This window comes from Engraulis encrasicolus, chromosome 18 (assembly GCF_034702125.1).
Source record: "Engraulis encrasicolus isolate BLACKSEA-1 chromosome 18, IST_EnEncr_1.0, whole genome shotgun sequence".
Lineage (NCBI taxonomy): Eukaryota > Metazoa > Chordata > Actinopteri > Clupeiformes > Engraulidae > Engraulis > Engraulis encrasicolus.
In genome coordinates this window covers 35,166,488-35,190,555 of record NC_085874.1, presented here as the reverse complement: position 1 = coordinate 35,190,555, position 24,068 = coordinate 35,166,488, and the positions used below count along the sequence as shown (strand labels likewise).

The 24,068-nt window shown below is 44.4% G+C and overlaps 2 protein-coding genes across 2 annotated transcripts in view; one reads left to right on the top strand and one right to left on the bottom strand.

Moving 5' to 3' along the window:
* Positions 1 to 23,005, bottom strand: part of brf1b (BRF1 RNA polymerase III transcription initiation factor subunit b) — a 180,875-nt gene extending 157,870 nt beyond the window's left edge. Inside the window, exon 1 of the mRNA XM_063223546.1 lies at positions 22,822 to 23,005. Coding sequence (XP_063079616.1) covers positions 22,822 to 23,005 — 184 coding nt within the window. The remainder of the gene's footprint in view (positions 1 to 22,821) is intronic.
* On the top strand, positions 2,670 to 23,180 carry LOC134469343 (uncharacterized). The gene is made up of 20 exons (XM_063223545.1): positions 2,670 to 3,646; positions 3,814 to 3,872; positions 4,419 to 4,508; positions 6,427 to 6,554; positions 6,905 to 7,048; positions 7,778 to 7,861; positions 9,602 to 9,766; positions 10,295 to 10,391; positions 10,558 to 10,814; positions 13,414 to 13,579; positions 16,324 to 16,532; positions 17,473 to 17,590; positions 18,130 to 18,335; positions 18,677 to 18,794; positions 19,040 to 19,209; positions 19,433 to 19,530; positions 19,636 to 19,757; positions 20,696 to 22,342; positions 22,508 to 22,549; positions 22,671 to 23,180. Exons 1-19 carry the CDS (start codon positions 3,618 to 3,620, stop codon positions 22,510 to 22,512), a joined length of 3,912 nt encoding a protein of 1,303 aa, XP_063079615.1. The 5' UTR covers positions 2,670 to 3,617; the 3' UTR covers positions 22,513 to 22,549; positions 22,671 to 23,180.
* The last annotated feature ends 888 nt before the right edge of the window (positions 23,181 to 24,068 follow it).

Sequence of the window (24,068 nt, the reverse complement as noted above, 5' to 3'; positions counted from 1 at the left end):
ACCACATCATACAGCATTCAGGCTAAGTGCAAAACACCTTACATCACAATCACATTTTTATTATGCATTTGATTACTGGCTGGCTGCCACCGTCTAATTACATTACTGGCAGCTAGGCTGCGTGCTGTGCTCTCGCCCGCCGTGGATTTAAATGACTGATTATGGCCATCTAAAGATCTCAATCTCGCCGAATTTAACCGGGGAACTGATGCGCTAATGGGGTCTAATGTTGGATGTTATGGAGCACTTTGGTCTAATCAAGCCAATAAATCAAAATTTGCTTGGAAAATCACACCACATCACACACAAAAACAAGTGAGTAGGTGCAGCAGGTTGTGGAGGGATGTGAGGCAATATCGCCATCTAGTGGTGAAAAACATCAATGCACAAACACTCTCCCTCTGGTCTCTTCACCTTGTGGGCACTATGTAGTTCATCATGCACATACACAAATCTGATTTGAAACATTCATGAAAGAACAGATGAATACCTTTGCAACATATCATTAAGGAGGCTTAGTTTAAGGTGGTTCATTAAAGTCTGTATATCTGGAGGCACCAAAGGCCAGGGCTCCGGAATAACCTTTTGCACTGGTTGCACTGGTGCACCTAATTTTTTGTTTTAGGTGCACCAGCACACAATTTAGGTGCACCCAAATGTTCACACAGCACGCACGCACGCACGCACCCCAGATTTATAATAATAATAATAATAATAATAATAATAATAATAGGCTAATAAAAAAGCAATAGGCCTAATAATATAATAATAATAATGATAATAATAATAATATTTAATGAAATTATTAATATTTTAAAAGACCTGGAGCCTTCCATGTGCTCCTCAAAAGACATCACAGTAGGCTACATAACTACCACATCCTGGCTACAAGTAGGCCTATAAGCTAGCCAAAGCTTTAATTTTCAGCAATAAGGCTACACACAAGCACAGAGATGGATGGATGGATATGTTTTTTTAACCCTGTTTTAACCCTGTTAAAACAAACTAATAGCCTATGTTTGCAGGTGAATTGGGTTTTGTATTTCCCCATTTTTGAGCGCTCTCCCTCTGCATGATGATTGGGTATCTTAGCAAGCGCTATGATGAATAATTGTGGTATCTTAACGAGCGCTATGAACAGACACAATTTCATGTGCGCTTCCCCCACCTCTCTCTCTCGTGCTGTCTCAAGGTGCATGAACGATGGCTTGCCGACAGATATTCAGTTTGGAGTCGCTATCAAAAAACTCACTGAAGTCCTGAGAGACTAGCGTGTCACCTGTTAAACTTGGCCAGCTCTGCACGCGGTTGAAACGGACCATTGTGTTTACAGTGGTATCCGAGGTGAATTGGGTTTTGTACTTCCCCATTTTTGAGCGCTCTCCCTTTGCATGATGATTGGGTATCTTAGCTAGCGCTACGACAGGACAGCACAATTTTGTGCGCGCTCTCTCTCTCTCTCTCTCTCTCGGTGCATGAACGATGCCTTGCCGACAGATAGGCAGTTCGGAGTCGCTATCAAATAACTGTCATAGAAGTCCCGACAGCGTGTCACCTGTTGAATGGCCAGCTCTGCACGCGGCTGAAACGGACCATTATTATCCGCGCACCCGTCTGCGTTTATGTGATCAGTGGCCGATGTTCAATATACCCTCAAGCCATCTCGTTTTTTCCCCGTGATTGTAACCCTCTCGTCCGTCCAAAACTCCCCTGGTTGAGAAAACAAACTCGCGAGCACACGTGAACTCGGAGAGTTTAGCCAAGTCGAACATTTTATTCTGAAACGTCGGGCGAGAGGAAGGGGGAGAAAGATAGTTCAGCGGAGTTGAATGACGCATTGACGCGTTTTATTGTGTGATGGGCCAGTTACAGTAGGCCTAGATCTACTGCAGAATGACTATTCATTTTATGGCCATTAAAACAGGTGTTTAGCATTGGTAATTAATTTTGTTCTACTGATGGCTGGTCGCACCGGTGCGCCTAAAAATATTTTTTAGGCGCACTATGGAAAAAAATGGGCGCATGTGCGACCAAATTGGTCGCACTCTGGAGCCCTGTTAAAGGTGTCATGAACTTGACACCTGTACTTGACACTTATGATGCTCTTAATATGCATGTGTGTTTCTTCATCATTTGGTTTCATTCAACAATCAACTGTATGATGATGTATAAAAATCTTGAAGTCTATCGACTCTTTGTGTGCCAATCATTTGTATGCCAATCATTGACGCACTGTATACGTCAATGGTGCCAGAGCTTACCCTCTGTCCTCCAACCTTGTGGCTGGGAAAAGTCCATTTTAAATTGGGCATTCATTTAACACTTCAAAACAATTGTGATACATGTATACCAAAAAAGTAATGGTGAATCTGAGGTCAAAAAAGAACTTAAAAGAAGAACAATCCAAAGGAGTGTGTCGTTTTTTTGTTCAGCACCAGGGATCAGCCACAAGTATATCCAAAAATAAACCCTTGCTGCCAAACTCTGAAACATAGATGAATGTCCTCATGCTCAACGAGGCTTGTGTTCTTTTATATCACATTTGTATTTTTAATGTTAATAAAATATTCCATGACAAAACTGACTTTTTTACACTGACTGAAGTCAACCAACAGACACAAGGTTGGGGGGGACAGGGGAAAATAACTATTTTGTGCCTCAGATGGTGCACTTGTGCACTTTGGGCACTATAATAATAAGGCGTAATTAATACGCCATACACACTGAAGAAACATGTACACTGAAGTGCACAAGTGTACCATTTAAGATCTAGTGGGTGAATTCCAATATGCATATAGCGGACTTCCGTCCTCCCTCGCTCACTTGTCTGCTTGTGACCTCATGATGATGTCACAGACGTCAGAAAATGAATCCAATATCTTGCAAAAGCACAGTTCTAATGTCATTTTCTCATTTACAATCGGGATGGTGAATGAGGAACAGTCCCCCAAAAATTGTTTTGGCTAGGCTGACAGCGGGGAAACTTTATTGTTATCTCTACGGAGGTGGGGCGTCAGCAAAATGCGAGGCCACAAGCACAAGTGGAGGGCGGAAGTGTGCATATTGGAATGCAGTCCCTTTGATCCAACTAAGGTGCTGTTTCCACGTAGCTGGATATTTTTATATGTGAATATTTTATTCTCCTGGTTGCATTGGTTTTGCATTGGTTTTGGCCTTCCGTTTCCACGTAGCAGATATTTAAAATCCAGGTATAAAAAGCAGGAGAAAAAAATATCCTGTTTACGGGGCTGAAACGCATTTGTTACAATGGAGGATTTATTTTTATCCACATGTTGCGTTTACACCTCAACAGGAGAAAAAAATACCCTGCTAAAAAAAATATCCTGCTACATGGAAACAACACCTAAGATGGCAACCTGTGGCAGACCTGCCCCCTTTCAATAGATTTCAGCTAATTGGTTGCACCTGTCTACGTCTCACACCTGTGCTATCCATGTTTGGTAGATTGGTGTGTGGAGGAGATCCAGAGTCTCATTGGACTAGAACTACCAAGTCAAAACTACACTCACCTTCAGTTAGCTCTCAGGTACTGCTAGCTTCAGCTGACTTTTGTACACTGTCTAGCTAGTCGTACTGTAACTTCTAATACAACAACAATGCTCGCAAGGATAGGTCTTTACTTTGGGTAAGTTTGATGCTTTCCAGCTAAATATTTTCAGAACAGTTTTCAAAAGGGACCATGATTGCGATTTGATAGATTAGAGGCTGGGCTAGAGTCTACCTTTAAAAAAACAAAAAACAAAACAAAAAACAATGAAAGTGATTATCGACCCACTTGTTTCACCACAACAGACTCTCGCTGCTTTGCTCAATGTCATGTGGAGCCGTCATCATCAACTGGCCCCCAGAAGGTAGACCGAATGAATGAATGAATGAATGAATGAATGAATGAATGAATGAATGATTTTATTTCTTTACACCATTATTTTGACTTTCAATTAAATGTCATGAAAAACAAACACAAAGTTTAAAAGCATGGGAGAAAAGGGTCCCAAGTGAAGTGAAGCGAAGTGTAAGCTTATGAGCCAGGTCCAAATGGTACAGTAGTAAAGCGGTATTGTGGCAAGCAGACATTGCTTTCTCTCTTGTGACAACACCCACCCCCGGGGACCCAGGGGCCTATACCACAAAGCTGGTTCAGGAGTAAACCAGGTTAAGTTAAGAGGTAAATCATCTAATAGAAGAGCCTGGACTCCTGGGGTTCTTAGGAAAATGAGGACTCCTCATATGAGGGCTTCTATTAGATGATTTACTTCTTAACTTAACCTATGTAGCATAGGCCCCTGTTTGGGAACTACAAGCCAGCCATGTGCCAGTAATGCCTTTAGCTCCGATGACATTCAGCTAGTGTCTGCAGGGACTATTGAAAATAAAAAAAATGTTTCATCCTCCAACAGGTGCCATTAAGACTGAATGCCGGGATCGATACCTGTGGTTGTCTATTGACAAGGCATTTTCTGGGCCCGCACTCAAGCTACAGGCAGTGGGTGAGTGATAACCAGCCGTCTGAGCTGTGCTACAAAAAGTTCTTAGAATGATGAGTACCGGTATATTTTCTGAGGTGCCCAATCTCAGAAATGCCACAAATGTATCAGCGGATGACATTCCCTAACATGTTGTGCACTTGAATTAAAAAGAAAAGCATCCCGTCTGAGCTGCTCCGGTGTCTTCTCTTCGTTCAAGATTACCTGTCTCCCTCCCGTTGATGCACCAGATGAAAAAAACAGAAGCGTCTGGAACCCCTTTTGTGTATCAGCGCATGATATCATAATGAGCACTCAAGTCAGAGTACTGCTTAGTAGGGCTGTAACAATATTGGATTGAACCGAGAAATCGTGATACTTAGTCACAATTCTGTATCGTGATGTAAGGAGGCAGTATCGTGATATGAACTTTCAAAGTTTTGTTATTCTTCAGTCCAGAAAACAACCATATGATCAATGTGATAATGCTTTCAAGCTGAAAATGAGATTTCTAAATCGTGGGGTGTATCAAACAGTAAGTAAAAATCATGATACCAACCAATCGTGAGTTGAGTTACAGCCCTACTGCTTAGCCAGGTTCTCGGCATAAGTTACTCCCCTGGAATGGACACCTCAAAGCGGAGGTAATCTAATCCAGACACAGTTCTAAACCTTGCTCATTCCAAAACAAAACAAATAAATTCCAAAAAGCTGTTGTTTTTATGATCAACAGATAACTCGGAGGTAAATAATCCACATTTTGTCAAGCCACCATCTTTATAGCATTAATTATAGTCCCAGAGGTTCCCCCAGCACTTTATTGCTAAGTCCATGTTGACAACAAACACCAACCACCTTGACCAAGTTCCCTCAAAAGATAACAATGTTGTGTTGTTAATGTAATTTCTAAAGTTGCTTCATCAAAAATGTTACCATAAAATACTTGTAGGTTTTTTTTATATATATCTTACTTCTTTTGAATCTGCAAGGCATAGCCTTTCCAATAATGATCGTTAGGTCACAAGTGTCTCTGATACTGGCTGATTTGCCCCCCCCCCCCCCCCCCCACCACACATGCTTGACACCATCTAAAGCAAATTTGTTTATCTTGGTCTCAAGAGAGATGAACAGACCAAGGATATGGATCACTGGAACCATGTCATGTGATCTGAAGAGACCAAGATAAACAAATTTACTTTAGATGGTGTAGAGCATGTGTGGTGATAAACAAGTGAGTTTAACAAAAAAAAGTGTGTCCTCTCAATAGCCAAGCATGGTAGTAGAACTCACAAATCTGCAAAAACTGTGAGGGGTGTCCTCATTTTCGTGATATACTGTACCCACTTCCTTTCAACTTGCTGCGGGCCCCCTAGCACCCCCTCTCAGCGCCCCAGGTGTCCCCGACCCCCACTTTGCAAACCGCTGTGTTAAAGGATCACTTTCAAGACTGCGTAGACATGGATAACACGTCGACAGACAACCCAGCCCTTTCCACTTTCATCTCTGTGGCTGTAAAGCAGGCCGTGGAAGATATTGATGTGATTCCTTAAGAAGTACTCTGAGACTGAGACTGCAGGGGCACAGCTGCATGCCATGGCACAGCAGCTATTAGGAGATTAGAAGTGACAGTAGGCAGACACTTTCTTGTCTCCGTACCCCATGGCCAACAGGCCAGAGCAGACATTTCTGGAAACCATAGTTGCTAACTTCGTTAGCTACTTTATTGTTTGCAATGCCATTTTCCATTGACAACTACCCAAGTTGCTAACCGCTAATAACTACCCTTTCCAGAAACGCACCCCAGGGCAGACATTTGCAATACAGTATGTGTGCTTGTTGTGTTTTTTTTCATGGCCAACAGGCCAGGGCAAACATTTGAAATGTGTCTGCTGATTTTTTTTTTCCCGTTGTATTTTTTTCTTTTTCTTTTGATGCACCTTAGATGGCAATGGCGTTCATCCAGTGGATGACAATCAGGCAGCCATGTGCGGATATACCCTGAGCAATGTCAACATGAACCACAGGCTCACCCTAAGAGCATCCTATTTCTCCTGCTACACACACAACCAGGTAGGCTATGCATGCCAGTGCCACACATGGTGAGCCTGTGCAATATCTCAGTCCAAAGGAAGTATTCAGAAGGCCTACACGGCTTCAAATGGAAACTGACCATTTGATTAATCGCATCAAGTCAAAGACTTGCATCACAGTAGATGGATAATACATTTTATGTGCCAGCTCTTGAGTTTGCATACACCAGCGGTGGGGCACCTTTTTCAATCGAGCGGCCACTGCAAATTCCTCCAAGGGCCGTACTATGAAAACAAACAGGGATTTCCCCCTGCACTGACAAAAATGGATCTGGAAAAAAAACTAAACAGTGTTAAACTGTGTGGTTTGTTGTGCACATTTTTTTCCAGAATGATGAGGTGTTTCGTTTTGTGTTTGATGTCATCGTGGCTGATGGAGACGCTCGGGAAAAGAGTTACAGGGTGGAGAAGACCTGCAAACTGGCACTGGCCTGGTCTAGCCGCGAGATTATGTGTGAGGAGAATTACATGGAGGTAACCTAATACTGACTAATTACAGTCACTGAAATCTTTTAGATTTTGTTTCCTTATTGTTTACATACTAATTGTATGCTTATAATGTCATGCTCTGTTTGTGCGCATGAAGGCATCATGTGGTTGTAAATAGTACCTCTGTGCCTGGGTTACCTGCTTTACTACTTCTAGAACAAGGTTAAGTGATAAACCTGGCTAAATTAACTTAAAGGAAGTTGTAAACCTACTAATACATAGTCCACAGGTTTCATTTAGCCACAGAATCAAGGATTACAAGCTCTTCTTTTAGATGATTTACCACAACCTCCGGGTAAACTTAACCTGGTTTACTACTTGGCCAAGTTCTTGGAATACTCTCCTGGTGTGAATGGGAATCTGTTGTGACAACAGGTCAGCTGGTCTGTTTCAGGGCTTGACGTTAACTTTTTTGCTCACCGGCCACTGTGGCTAGTGGTTTTCCCGAGTCACTAGCGATTTAGCCTTTCTACTAGCCAGAATTTTGTTGTCATTTTTTTTCTTTTAGAATCTTGCAGTTAAATAAAAAAAAACAATTAATGCAATTACTGTGATTTGTCACACCAAAGAATACGCTTAAGTTACCAGTCAAAATGGCTAGTGAGACTGAAATTGTTACTAGCCACAGCCAAGTTTTACCAGCATTGGCTGGTTGGCAGGGGCCATTGTCAAGCCCTGGTCTGTTTGTGACTGAAATATCCTGTGCTGCTTTAGGTCACAATGGAAAAGCATGGATCTAGGTCTTGCACATCCAGTGAAGGAACGTCCAAGGAATCCTGGACCGCTGCATTAGACACAGTAAGGAAAAGCCACCGTTTTAACCCATTGTGTCCTGGAACAACATATACGCTGCATTCAGGTTCTTGAGACTTCAGCTGTTTTATTAAAAATATGGGTGTGTTAGAGATGAATGAGCACATTCTAGTGCAAAATAAATGCAACTCATTTCATGTTTTTAATGTGCTTTAGAGACTGAAATGTTTAGGTTTTAAATAGGCAGAGGGCACCTTTTTCCAAAAAGGGCATTTAGGCTAAAATGGGTTAAGATAGCAGCAGCCATCTGGGGCATGTCTTAAGCACAGATGTAGTTCAGGGTGAGAGCAGGTTCGATCACTGAATAAGACACTAAGGTCAAGCATAAGGAGTTTTTATTTTCCTCAGAGCAGAATAGAGCAGACGTTTCAGGCATCTGCCATTGGTTGCATTCCAATATGCTACCTTGCGTCCTCCACTTGTGCTTGTGGCCTCGCCCCGCCTTCTGGCCCCACCTCCGTGGAGAAAACAATAAAGTTTCCCTGCTGTCAGCCTAGCCAAAACAATTTTTGGGGGACTATTCTTCATTCACCATCCAGTTTGCAAATGAGAAAATAACTTAACAATTGAGCTTTTGCAAGATATTGAAATATAATGCTGTTGTCAGTGATATCATGACATATTACTTCCTGGTACGAGGCCACAAGCAAAAGTGGAGGACGCAAGGTTGCATATTGGAACACACCCATTATCAGTGCCTTCAGTGACCACAGAGCTCTCACCCTGGACTGTTCTTTTTGGGTAACTGACTGAGTGATTCGATTTAACACTTAGAGTACTATCTAAGTGTTAACACTGCATTTTTTTAGGGCTGTAATGATGTTGTATCAAACAGAGAAATCGCGATACACAGAGTCACGATACTGTATCGCGATTGAAAGGCAATATCACGATACTGGTTCCTTCTAAGTTATGCTACCCATCAGTCCAAAAAACAATCGCATGAAATGAAGTGGTAGTGCTTCCAAGGTTCAAATCATCATCATTATTATATTTAAACTTTTTAAAATTATTACTAGCCTCTGGTAACCTATTCTACCAATAAACTATCATAGTTTTTATTCATAATTTTATGTTATAATGTGAAATCGTTGGGTGTATCAAACCGTAGGTCATGAATCGTGATACGTACCAAATCGTAAGTTGAGTGTATCGTTACAGCCCTAGCATTTTTACTCTGTACACACAGACACTGGACAATTTTTACACTTTGAAAGATACAAAATGGAAAGGTGTCCTGTCCTGGATTAGGGTAATTGGCGGTTTTAGTAGCAGACATCAGGGTGCTGCAACCACAGCTAATGCCACTAATGTATGGATTGTATGGAAATGTTTTTTTGTTTGTTTAAGAAGCATATTCATTGTTTACACATTGCCGAAAAAATTACTAATTAATCCATGGACGTTAGCTGTGGTTGTATCACCTGTAGGGATGCACGATGTGAAAAATTTCGGCCGATTCCGATATTGATATTGCGGTTTTGGCCGATAACTGATACCAATGTTTGTTTGCTTTTTTTAAAGAGATAACATTTAATACAGACTGACGATGCAAGCAAAAACATTGGCGTTAACATCGGCCCAGTTTTACCCATCGGACCAATGTCCGATGTGTTGAGAAATGTCAAATATCGGCCGATACCGATACATCTGGCCAATACATCGTGCATCCCTAATCACCTGCTACTGAAAAAGCATCAATGACCTCCCTCTGACCCCTGCTAGGCCCGTCAGACTGCTAGCTCTGCCTGGCAAGTGATGCTGCAGGGGGACGAAGAGGACCCCATGTCTTTCACCGAAGCCCTCTACAGGGGCTATCTCCTGAACACCACCTCAACCAGGGTGCTGCTCCGCACCAACTATGGACAGCCCCACTCACACACTGTTCTGGTAAGTAGCCTGTTGTTGTTCAGGGCTGGACTGGCCATCTTCTGGCATACCAGGTATTTTCCATTTCTAAAAATAGGGGGCCACGGCACGAAGGTGCGGGGCCCACCATTGAGTCAATTCTGCGCCGCTAATTATGAGGGGGGGCCTTTAAGCCTTAAGTGCCCGGGCCCTATTGCTCCCCCAGTCCAGCCCTGCTGCTGCTTGTTTGGTTGACGCAATCACCTACTCATCAGGCGGCAGTTTTTGACACAGAGGGCATACCTGCCGCCCAGACCAATACCCTTTTTTTCCCTTATTTGGCATGGCTCCAAAAAAGACTTAATTAAACCATTAAGATGGAAAGGGTGTAAATTAACAGAATTGTCACCACTTAGATGCTGCAGTCGGTCTCAAAGGTTGTGTTGCACAGAGGCTATTTTTTGTCTTAATGGGTTCATGAGGAAACAAAGTAGATTGACTGTAAGCGTTTTGGCTTCATAAAGAATTGTGCTGGTGACAGCCAAGTCTGTTTTTCACAACCCCTGTCAGGTTGATGGAATTGCCACTGAAGTCATCAAAGCCACGGTTTACTACAGAGAGAGGTGGGCCGTTGTGATGCTGGACATGTCAGCAGCCTGCTCTACCAGTAAGTCTTATTATTTAAACTGTATTATGGCAGGGTGGGCAAACTCAGGCGCAGGGGGCAAATGCGGCCTGCTGAGCCTTTACAAGGAAGAGTTTTAAATCTGCAACTGAATCCATTTTCCAACCATCTTATTCCTTCCATCTCTCTTTTTTTTTTTTTGCTACAGACCCGAGCACGTTTGACGGAGAATACCTCCGCTTGGCAGTGCCACGCGTGCCCAGTGCCCTGCTTGCACAGAAGTCCCTTTCCTCTGCCACCTCCACCTCGTCCGCCTACACCAATGTCAATGAGCAGATGAGGATGGGCATCGACGGGCAGCTCCTGGAGGACTCTGAGTGGAGGGCAAAGGGTCTAAGCCTGGAGCGTGAGGGATCGACCGTCAACATCAGCATACCTTTCGGGGCAGCAGGCGGGTACAGGAAGGTGAGGACTGTGACCCTGCACTGAGATGCTGTTATTATAATGGAGAACACATTTCACTTGGGGCGGTGGTAGCTCAGGTGGTAGAGGAGCCATTCGGCAACCTAAAGGTTGTTGTGTCCTTGAGCAAGATACTTAACCCCAAGTTGCTCCTGGTGGCAGGGTGGTACCCTGCATGGCAGCCACAGCCACCGGTGTGTGAATGTGAGTGTGAATGGGTGAATGTGAGGCGTACAATGTAAAGCGCTTTGAGTGCTCGAAGGACTCAAGTCAAGTCAAGTCAAGTAGGTTTTATTGTCAATTTCTTTACATGCACTGGTCATACAAAGAATTTGAAATTACATTTCTTGCTTTCCCATACAGACATAGACTAATCTAGGTAAGGACATAGACAGTATAGACATAGACAGTACTTATACATGGACTTAAGACAGTATGGACATAGACAGTGCTCATACAGACATTTAAAGTGCAAGACTGGACAACAGAAGACTTGTAGAGGACATACATTAAGAGGTATTTGTTGTGCTTTTGTGCTTTTCCTAAAAAAAGTCCTTTATAGCGTTCTGACATGGTAATAGTAGCATTTTGAAGAAAAATAAATATTAAAAAGGTCTGTCAAGTACACCAGCAGCAGTGTGTGTGTGTGTGTGTGTGTGTATGTGTGTGTATGTGTTTAGTGCAGGTAGAAGGTGCGGTGTGCGTCTTGTGTGTGTGTTCGTGTGTCTGTGTGTGTGTGTGTGTGTGTGTGTGTGTGTGTGTGTGTGTGTGTGTGTGTGTGTGTCAGTGTGTGTATGTTTGGGTTTAGTGCAGAAAGTGCTGTGTGTGTGTGTGTGTGTGTGTGTGTGTGTGTGTGTGTGTGTGTGTGTGTGTGTGTGTGTGTGTGTGTGTGTGTGTGTGTGCGCATGTTTTGAGTTAGTGCAGGTTGAAAGTTCAGTCACAAGTATAGTAGTGCAGGTGGAATGTTCAGTCGCAGATATGGTGGTGGGGGATGGGGGGGGGGGTTGTCAGTGGCCTTGCTGGCTAGAGGCTGACAGTGGAGGGAGAGTGGGTTGAGTGTTCAGCATCTTGATCGCTTGGTGCATTGTGCTGCTCGCCAGCCTGGTGGTACGGGAACGGAGGCGCCTGTACCTCTTTCCAGAGGGCAGGAGGCTGAACAGTTTGTGTGCAGGGTGGCTTGTGTCTTTGATGATCATCAGTGCTTTCCGGGTGAGGCGTGTGGTGTAAATGTCCTGCAGGGAGGGGAGTGGTACTCCAATGATCTTCTTCGCTGTGTTCACAACACGCTGGAGTGTCTTCCTGTTTTTCTCCGTGCAGCTTCCTCCCCACACTGTGATGCAGTTGGACACGACGCTCTCTATGGTTCCTCTGTAGAATGTTGTCATGATGGAGGGTGTAGCACTTGCCTTCTTTAGTTTGCGCAGGAAGTAGAGACGCTGATGGGCCTTCTTCGCCAGTGATGTAGTGTTGGTGGTCCAAGAGAGGTCGTCGCTGATGTGCACTCCAAGGAACTTGGTGCTGCTCACTCTCTCCACAGCATCGCCGTCGATGGTCAGTGGTGGCAGTTGTTTTTGGACCCTTTGGAAGTTGACAACAATCAACTTCCAAAGGGTCCAAAAACAACTGCCACCACTGACCATCGACGGCGATGCTGTGGAGAGAGTGAGCAGAACTGGAAAGGCGCTATATAAATGCAGTCCATTTACCATTTTAGTATCAACTCACTATCACCACCAAGGGACTGACGGTTAGCCCATTAAAGCCTAACCGGGTGAATACACAGGCCGCGATGAGATTCAAGCGACAGAGAGTCGTTTCTGTGCAGCAAGAGCAATACGAGTGATTGAAACGACTTGAGTATGTACGTTAAGCATTTTCGACATTCCCATTGGCTGTGGCCACTAACCTCTATACAGTCATTGGCTTCTGGCGGCTGTCGCCGAACCGTGTCACAGCTAATTTGCATAATATTCCCAGGAGTTCAACTACAAACTGTCGCTCTAGTCACACGACTCAATACAAAGTCAATTACTTCCGTCGCTCGCCTCGCTCTTGTCGCGGTCGGCGTATTCTTGCAGGAAGGCACCTGCAAAAAACGCCTGCTGAATGCCTAAGCCGTTTTCGGGAGAAGGTGCCCTTAGCATATAAAAACCTACATATCTCAGCCTCTGAAGCACATAGAAACATGCATTGGGGGCACTTAAAAGCTAGGACCCCCAATCTTGCATTAGAATGTGTTCATTCAGCTCTAACATGCCCACATTTTTAATCAAATCTCCAGATCCTGAATGCAGCGTGTATGTAGGTCCAGGCGCCTAGGTCAATGCAGAATATATGCAGCATCAGGCTTAAATGGGTTGAACACCTTCAAGCTACAGAAATGTAGCAATATGTAGAATGAATTCCACGAATGAAACATAGGCAGTGGCACCTTATGAAAATTGGTTGTCCTTGCATGAATAGAGGTCATTTTCAGAGTGGTTTAGCCTATAATCTGCAATTTCAAAGAATGAATGAACACATACGTACATGAACAAGCAACCCATGATTGCATTAAAAATCACTGTCACTATATATTTTTCCCCCCTGGTTGCCTCCACAGAGCTTTGTGTTGGACAACGTCTACCATGAAATCTATGCAATTTCTCTGTATTACGAGCATGTGTTGTCGCGGCCCTACGGACATGGAGACACTGAGGACACCAGACACCTGATGATGAGACTGCTGCAGACTCCTTTGGTGTGTCGAAAGCAATTTACCATAGACGGTGAGCCTCTTTATACCCACACGACTCCACAGTGTTGGACGGCATGCATAACACTGATTATATAGGAAAGGTGATCGTCTCTTTCTCTCACTTTTCCCCTTTTATATCTCCTTTTTTTTTTTCTTAAATATTTATTTTCTGAACTCTGATCAGAAAATGCATTAATACTACAATTAGTCTGGGCTGTCTGTTCATTGTTGCCATTGTTCTCCCGACCTAGAGTGCATGTCAGTGAGATGTAGACCATTCTATCTGCCAAGAGAGATAGCCGCTGTTGTGATCACTGCTGTTTACATTCCCCCAGACGCTAATGTTAAAATAGCGCTCTCTCTGCTCCTTAACATCATTAATGACCATTAGAGAACCTACCCAAACGCAGTACACCTACTGGCTGGCGACTTTAATAAGGCCAATTTAAAAACGGTATTGCCTAAATTCCATCAGCATGTTAAATGCCCAACAAGAGGAGAGAAAACTTTGGACCATGTATACTCTAACATCAAAGCATGCATACAAAGCCACACCCCTACCCCACCTCGGCCAGTCTGATCATCTCTCCCTATTCCTAACCCCCGCATACACCCCCCTCAGCCGCCAATCAAGGCCCACACGCCGTACAATTACCACCTGGCCTGACGATGCTCTCCCCCGTCTGCAGGACTGCTTTGAGCAGACACACTGGGAAGCCTTCCATCATGAGGATCTGAGCACATATACCGACACTGTACTGTCTTACATCAAGTACTGTATTGGCATGGTCACTGTGGAAAAAGACTATCCAGGTTTACCCAAACCAAAAACCATGGATGACCAGCCAAGTGCGCACACTCCTTAGGGCCCGTGATGTAGCTTTCAGGTCTGGTGACAGAGTGCAATACAGCAGTGCTCGCACCGACCTAAGAAGAGGCATCAAGGCAGCCAAAGCTGACCACAAAAGGCGGATTGAGGAGCAGCTGAACAACCCCCGGCAGATGTGGCAGAGTATTCAGTCCATCACTAATTATAGGGGACAGTCTGTGTCTCATGGAGATGGAGATGCAGCACTAGCGGAGGAGCTGAACAGCTTCTTTGCTCGCTTTGAAGCTCAGGCGCAGCATTCAGGCGTACCACTCCAGCCCCTGCAACAACCCACTCCACACCTTAGCACCCCCCCACCCACTCTGGAGGTTGCGGCTGATGACGTGAAGCGAGTGCTTCGTGCTGTGAACCCGAGGAAAGCAACAGGCCCGGATGGTGTACCAGGTAAGGTGCTCAAGGCATGTGCGGCCCAACTAGCACCAGTCTTCACTGACATTTTCAACCTGTCACTGAAACAAGCCACCATCCCAGCCTGCTTGAAATCTGCCACCATCATACCTGTTCCAAAGAAGGCATCTACTACCACCCTCAATGACTTCCGCCCTGTTGCACTCACGCCAGTCATCACCAAGTGCTTTGAAAAACTTGTGCTGAGGCATATAAAGGCCTGTCTCCCCCCAACCCTAGACCCTCATCAGTTTGCATACCGGGCAAACAGATCCACTGAGGATGCAATAGCCATTGCTCTCCACTCTGCACTGAGTCACCTGGAAAGACAAGGAAGCTACGTCAGGATGCTCTTCATCGATTATAGCTCAGCTTTTAACACCATCATTCCTGACATCCTAATCCCCAAGCTGAGACATCTAGGACTTCCATCATCCACATGCTCCTGGATCAAAGACTTCCTTGTTAATCGTCCCCAACAGGTGAAACTAGGTCACCATCTCTCAACCACCCGCACCCTCAGCACCGGCTCGCCCCAAGGATGTGTGTTGAGCCCACTTCTCTACTCCCTCTACACATTTGACTGTAGCCCCATCCACCCAGAGAACATCATTGTCAAATTTGCAGATGACACAACAGTGGTGGGGCTGATAACCGAGGGAAAGGAGGAGGCCTACAGGGATGAGGTCCTGAAACTTGGAGAGTGGTGTGCATCCAACAACCTGGCCCTGAACATCTCCAAGACAAAGGAGCTCATCCTGGACTTCCGGCGGAACAAAGATGCTCCTGCCCCCCTGTACATCAATGGAGAACGTGTAGAGCAAGTGAGCTCATTTAAATTCCTAGGTGTACACATCTCTGCTGATCTCTCCTGGTCGACTAACACCTCGGCTCTGGTAAAAAAAGGCCCAGCAGCGATTGCACTTCCTCAGAGTACTTAAGAAAGAACAGTTAGACTCAAGCTTGCTGGTGACCTTTTACCGTTCCACCATAGAGAGCCTGCTGACCTACGCAGTGTCAGTGTGGCACTCAAGTTGCACTGAGGCTGACAGGAAGAGACTGCAGAGGGTGACCAAAACAGCACAGAAAATCATAGGCTGCCCCCTGCCTCCCATACCCACCATCTACAACTCACGCTGCGTAAGTAGAGCCAGGAGTATCATTAAAGATCCCACACATCCTGGCGCTACAAGGCATTACCAGCCAGAACCAATAGGATGAAGAACAGCTTCTTCCCCAAAGCTGTTACAACAATGAATACACACTGGACAATGTTCATCTATAAAGGACTGTGCATTTCGTAGGGAAGGTAAAATCTCGGTATACTTTGTATACTGACAATAAAGGCTTTCTATTCTATTCTATTCTATTCTGTGTGTGTCTCTTTATTCTCTCTCTCTCTCTCTCTCTCTCTCTCTCTCTCTCTCTCTCTCTCTCTCTCTCTCTCTCTCCCTCCCTCTCTCTCTCTCTCTCTCTCTCTCTCTCTCTCTCCCCAACAGAGACTATCCCTGAGGATGGCAAGTTCAGTGTGTTGCTGGGTCACTTCCCCTCAGACGTCGAGCTGGTGTCTGTGCAGCTCAACAGGCTCCTGCTGACCGTGCCCGAGGCCTTCCAGCGCGGCCTCTCCGTCATGACCCTCTCCAACATGAATGGCACCCACGGATACGTCCTTGAGGTCCCATTTGGCGACCCCCTCGTTCACAGGGCCGTGAGTGGAAAATGGCTACGTTTCCATGACGTTTTTCAGTTCCGAATTGTTTACATGACGTTTTCTAAGCGGAATTGAGCTTTATTCGGAATTAAAGTGAGTTAATTCCAAATTGAATGTCTCATGTAAATGTAACAAACATCTTTCAAATGTGGAGTGGAAACCATTCACTAAAATCCGCCTGGGGGTATTCCAAGAGCATCATGGGTTCAAGTGATGGTGATAGATGGTCCACAGGTGTCAGTTGGTTAAGAAAATGAGGACTCGAGGCTCTTCTATTGGATGATTTACCACTACCTCAAACTTTCTTGGAACACCCCTTGTATTGTTATGATTGTTCTCATTGACCACAGCACAGTGGTTGACAAACACTTTATAGTGTCAGGTAGAGTCCTGCACGGGTCCGTTTTTTTTTAGACCCGTATCCACAGAGTACCGCACCCACCCACCTGCTTACCCGTGGTTATTTTTAAATCCGTACCCACCCGGACCTGTTAACAATCTACCCGCTACCCACCCGTGCCCGCGAAAAAATAACACAAATCGAAAGTATTCCAATAGTGCACTGTATTTTTCAAATGCACCACTGAGAAAAAAACAACATGGCACTGCCGAGGCTTTTATAGGAAATAAGTGCCAAGCTATTATTTCAAGGGATGGTTAGCAATAATAGCCTACTGAAAAGGACCACTTGTTTTATTCCCTTGCTACCCACCCGTATTTAACTTACCCACCCGTAAAATTTCAGTATGTTTAAAACCCACCCGTTTCAGCATCTATTTACCCGTGCTCGCGGGTACCCGACCCGGTGCAGGACTCTAGTGTGCGGTGTGCTGTGTAATCTAAGGACAATGGGATTTATACTTTTTTTGTACCGTATAACATGAATGACTTGCACATGCTATCTTGCCTTAATAAGTTACTTCTGTGTCTGCCACAGTACTTAGGAGAAGGGCTGCTGCAGTACTCGATGAACATCAACTACACGCTGCAAGTTCTGCCTCAACAGCAGCGCTTTTATCACCAAGCCTTGGTCGTGGCAGGGATCTATAATGCCTGTGAGTACCTAAATATTGCCTATTTCACTAGTGCATGATGACCTATGGGTCATACTTACAGGCAGCGTGCGATTGGGGAGGGGGGCGGGGGGTTGTAATCCACGCCCCATTGGTTTTGGTATGTCCACATGACTTTTATTCTCGGCTTAATGTAACGCCATTGATATTGCTTAAAATCTGGAACATATCCCCCCTTCTTGTTTTGCAACAAATCACACCCTACGTACAGGCGCTATATGTAGAATTTTGGTACTAAAAAAATCTGGTACTGCAGACAAATGCAATAAAACTGCAAGTTACACTTATGTGCCCACTCTAAACTAAAACCACAAACAAAGCACACAGGCTGTAATATTTGAAAGTGGACTTTAAATATTGAAATTGTAATAGTTTCACTAATCTCTGCAGACAAATACGGTACATGTTTCATTACAAATAGCAGACTGTTTAAACTAAATTGCTTTAGTATTTATTTATTTTTAAATCAGTTGCTAAGTTGCACAATGCTGATTGGTTGACTAAATGTGTCCATCTGCCAGTTCCCCCTGCCATTACCGCCACCTGTACAGAGAACAGCATCGTCTTTCGCATCGGCGAGCCGAGCATCAAACGCCTGTGGGAGGTCAGAGTGGGGCATCACCTGTTGACTACAGAGCTGGCAAAGCAACGCGGCTACATCCTGACTAATGACACTCATGGCTTAGCGCTAGAAGTGCCAGTTTTTACCAGGGGCTACACATATGAGGTGAGGACATTTTAAGAAATTTGAAAATGTACCTTTTTTATTTATTTATTTATTTTATCACAAAGTTACATACTATAGAGCAAGAATCATGTGCCTTACTTTGTGTCTGGAAATATCAAAAGTGTAGAAGTAGCCAACCCACATTCCCATCCCTGATTTCAGGCATCTCGTTGTTGATCTTGCTGCCCTGACAGATTGAATTTTCAGATTTCAAATGTTGCCTTTTTTGATCATGCTAATTCAAAGCAACTTAATTTATATGCCATTTTGTGAATTGTGCATGGGGGGGATGGGGGGGCTAATATTCCCTATCTCATGCATTTCTGACATACTCTTTGTAGAACATTACGCTGAAGAGGTTTATTGGCGCTTTTCAAATAAGGGCAAGAGATTCAAAAACTCTGGAGGATGAGAGTATCGCAACAAAGTACTGTATTTTCAACACAGATGAACTAATTGGTAAGTATTGTATAAGTTGTTGCACCTCGCACACATATTGTGTGGTGGTAGTGCATTGCCTTGAAAAGCATTTGCAGTACCCTGAATAAATGTATTACTTTGTTTCAAAATTCAAGTTTTCTTTCATTACATCTCATTATATAGGTAAAAGTCTCCATTTATCCTCTCCTCAAAAGATTAATAAATGAAGGTGGGGGTGAACGAACATTAGTGTGCTTTTGTAAAACATGTTGTGTCCCTTGCAGTATGTTCGAAGAGTGGCATTATGACTCTGGTAGCAAAGACCAACAGCACGTGGCCCGCCATCCCAACAACCCAAATAACCTTACGTGACAAAAGCTGCAAACCGCAAGAAACGCGCGACAACAGAATCCTGTTTTCTTTCAGTCTGAATTCCTGCGGAACTAGATTCATGGTACGGCTTTGTTTTTACATTCATCTTTTTTTAATCTTCCACAACGCCTGTACAATTAATCATTTTCTAATTAAACTTTAGCCTATGTCAAATCCCCAAATTTTGATCTATTGCGGTTGCAGAAAAGGCCACACAATTAACTGACCAGCTCCCCAGTCAGCCCCAAATGTCCCTAAAATCCTTCAGTCCAAGCGTAACTGTCATCTCTATTTATCCTCCTTAGGTTGGCGACTCTTATGTAGTCTATGAAAATGAGATTGTATCTACCAAGAAGTACATTCCCGAGAGCAATCCGGTCATCACAAGGGACTCTAAATTCAGGTGAACATTTTCTGCACTTTTCAGTACTGTAATTCAGGAGCATCTAGAAAAACAGACATGACATTTGGACATCTGATTAACAACAAGTGTCCCTTTCCTCCACAGGCTGACTGTTCAGTGTTTCTATCCCCTCACCCATGTGCAAAGCCTCTTTGTGGAAGGCACGTTTAGGTCTGAGGAACCTGGATTTGGTTCAATTAATGTTAAAAAGAATCACTCTGCAAGTGGTAAGCGACTGATATAACCCTAACTTGAATTATTTCTGCAAGCATATTTGAGTAATGGCCACAAAGAGAAGTTAGATTTCAGAATTTCCACAGTCATGGGTAAGCGATTAGGGGAGGGATGGGGAACCTATGTCTCGAGGGCCGTTTAAGGCCCCTGAGGCAGTTTTATCCGCACCCCAATGTAATTTTAATGTTATGCAGCTTCACATGAAATATGAAATATTTCGTAAAGGAATAATAGAAATTACATTTTCAATACAATTAAGTTATATTCAGGGGAAATAGAGATGGTGGGGTCTGTTTTAAAAGGTGGCTGCCTTCAATATAAGCCTTAAGTCCAGGGGGAAATCCTGGTTTGCGTTCAAAGTAAGGCCCTCTGAGGACTTTTACGGTCCTTGGTGGAATTTGAAGTAGCCAGGCCCCCCGAATGAAAAAGGTTCCCCATGGATTAGGGTGTCAGACTTGTGGCCCAAAGGTTGCCGGTTCGATTCCCAACCCGGCAGGTTGGTGGGGGAAGTAATTAACCAGTATTTAAACAGTGCTTCCTTCATGACTGACACTCCTGCCGCACTGCTGCCTTGGTCTGGGCACTTTTTCAGGGTGCCCCTGTGCACCGTTGAGGCATAAAATGCTATTTCGTTGATTGTAGTGTGGAGTGTTGTCACAATGGATATGGCAAACATGGCTTTATTATTATTGCTGTTATTGTTTTATTATTATTATTATTATTATTATTATTATTATTATTATTATTATTATTATTATTATTATTATTTAGAAGCCTTCTAATTGTAGTCTACTCCTATTTGTGATCTGGGCCAAACTTATTTTTGTATAGTAGCCCCGGCTATTATTTGAGAATTCAGTTCATTTATGAAGTGTTTCTCCTGAGATGCTCATATAGTGGCCTAACTGTTGTACCCTTTCCCCCAAACCAGCAGGAACCGCTGATGGAGCTAACTGCGGTCACAAAACTCCTGCGAACTCTAAAGGTCCAGAAGAGACGTTTACTCACGAGTCCAATCAACTTGTTGATTTCAGAACCGGCGCAGCAGAGTCAGTTTCCCCCCCTGCTGGAGTTCACCCGGCCATCGAGCTTTCACGGCCGCTGTTTTGGAGCCAAGACGGCTACTCGGCCAAAGTCTTGCCCGTAGACTCCGGTATATCGCCGAGGGAGGGTGCAGAGGCGATCGCCAGCCCTAGGTTTTCTACCGAGGAGCGCTACAAGGCTTACATGCCATCATCATCATCCAATGGCTACCGGCTTCCGATCAAGCTGCGTCCTTACCATGAAGTTCAGCCGCATGCGAGAAGCAGCATGGATCAGGCTCCCTGGAAGGAGAGCACTTCTGTCTATCACAGATACAGGCCTACTACATCTGACAAAAGTACTGATGCTGACATTAAAACTAAAGCTTCACACAGGCCTACTACATCTGACAAAAGTACTGATGCTGACATTAAAACTGCAGCTTCACACAAAGGCCAGGTCTCCAGCATGAGGACGAGCATTGTGAACAGTAGCTACAACAACAGTAATGCCAATAATATTCTCCCTCTTTTTAAATCGCATCCGATCAACACTGAGCAAGTTGATGGTCAATCAGCTGATCATCACAGCACCTTCTTCCAGCCTCTTTCTCAGGCTAACTCAAAGTCCTTTTATGACCGGCCCAAGGGCAGCGATGAAATTCACACCCCAAGCGGAGCAAAAAGCATTTCAGGCCTGGGGCATGATGTTGACCCTAACGGCATACTGGGAGCTGAAAAACCTCAATCCTGGGCGGAGGCTGTGAAGAAATCTGACATCCCCTCTGAAGGCCACGGCAATACTTTGCCTCGTCATTATCTCAGTATTGACGACCTTCTGAAACGGCACAAGTCCCTTCCTGTGAGCAGCCCAAACGACATCCTTGAAGGTCAGACAACAGAGAAGGGCAGGGACGACCAGCATTACCACAGCCTTCACCAGGAGCCAACGACGTCACATCAGAGTTGGACTATGACTACGCCACTATGGACCAATCAGTCAATTCGCAACGCTCCACTGCATGTCAAAGACTTCCGTTTGGCTTCGCGTGATTTCATAGACGGCATCAGTAAGAGGATCAGGAACATGATGTACGATTTTGTTCCGAAACATCTCCCGCTTCCTCCTGCCGAAAGAAACGTGTCGGCCCTGCCTATTGTTGGCCACAGAATGGGCACCCCACAGGATGCATCCAACATGTCTCTGCCACAGAACACTAACAGCGAGCTCCTCCATAACCCACCACAACAGTATGGCAAGTGGGTCACTGGCGGCCTGCCTCATGACTTGAAGGCACAACAAGGCCTTGAGGATAATAAACAACACTTTCAATCTGGCCTAAAGCTTGTGACCATGACGACCTCCCAACCTTCACCTGGCTTTGGAGTAAATAAAGAAAAGGACGGACCATCATTTCGCCCCAGAAGAACCAGAAAAGTAATCGCTGCGAGTACAGCTTTCAACCCCAGATTCTCAACACCTGCCCAGAGGTTGACTTATCCAAGCATCGCAAGAAACCGCTTAGGGCGTAGTTTGCATAAAAGCATTTTAAGGGGTAAGAGTGGTTTTCTTTAAATCTCAAACCTGTTAAATACCAGTACACTGTCTGTATTGAACCTGTACAGGCCTTCCTACATCAGGAGAAAAGTATAATGTTCATCACATCTAGACCTAAGCACCTAATGTGTGATATGTTGTCTTTTCTCTCTGTTTGCAACAGGTTGACAAGAAGAATCCCGAATGTCTATTTTGACTTTACAATGTAGGTGGTGAGTTTGGCACAGGTTTTCCTCAGCATCAGTAAAATTGAAATAACTTCACTGCATGATGGCACGAATTGATGCAATGCAATGATGCGCTTTCAAAACTGTGACCCCTTGCAGAGCATTAGCACTCTACTGGCACCTTGCACAACACAGCAGCTACCGGACCGTGATGATGCTGTTTGTGCAGGTGTCGCCCTTTTCCCTGACCACCACCCAAGTAACAGACGTGTTTTAGTGCTGGCATCAGAGAAGGCTGTACTGTACTCACCATCAGCTGAGACAAACTGCCCGACGGCTGACGATCCACCTCCGCTGTTTTCCACGAACTGTACCTCGGAGACGATGATGTTGTCCTCCAAGACAGCGCCGCAGTTCATGCACACGGCACTGCCGCGCGCCTGGTCGACATCGATGTCTGAGCAGCCACAAGTCTTGCATACCCGCGAACTCATGATGCCGGTAGGAGAACTATGTTTAAAACTGTCTTCGACTAACTATTTAATCTTTGTCCATTCAAAACAAGAACACGTGGACAGGGAAATGTGTAACTTCATGAATGATGTAACTTCATGAATGATGACGGTGTGACTTTTTGCTGCATTGTAATTAAACAGTACTAACACAGAATTGCTAGTTGACTCCTTTATTTGTGTATTGCCAACGAGCTAGCTGATCTAGCTCTTATTGACGGGCTATTACTGAATCTTAATTAGCAAGAAAGCCCTTCTCTGTGCAGAACGCATCTGAAATGTTTCATTTAGTGGCACTGCATTCACGGGCTGTTGCATTTAGTCCAAGAAAACTTGTGCTGCCTGCCTCACAGCAGAGTCCTCTCAGTCAGTGTATTTACTTGCTAGCTAGGAGGACGTTCCTCACATAGAACTACTTCCTAGCTTGGCTAGCGCGCTAACTAAAATACAGAGGACATAAAGGACGACGTTGGTTTGTGAACAAGCTTCCGTAGCAATGAAAAATCTGTAACTCTACCTTTCCCAGAGAATGTTTAAATACCCAGAAGAAAAGATACCCAAACAAAGGTAATATTATCCAGCGGGATGGTCTGTGTTTTGGTAGTGTCCATGGGCATGGACAACCAGAATCAAGTACCACAACGTAGGGGGTGTGGGTTATACAGGGTAGGGAAATTGTGCAGTATTTTTACCCCCAATGTCTTCATGGAATATTATACTACCTCCACAATGGTACAATGCACGGTGCTGTTATAGATATTCCGATTTTACTCCTCTATTTAGTATTTTGAGACATCTTAATATTTCATTGCCAACCGTCCACCCCCGTTTTGGTAGATACTATTGTCTGGTTATACTTCCTATTGACATAATTTGTGACGTAATTTTCTGCGCGCGTTTTCCATGTTTGTGGCCAGGGAGAGTGAAGTCACACGGCAGTGCTTTGTTTTGTTGTAGTGGTGGGTGGGTTTCAGCAGTTGTGCTTTTTTATTTGCAACACACACATTAGTTTTTTTTGTAAATGTGCCCCCATAGCTAATGGGAT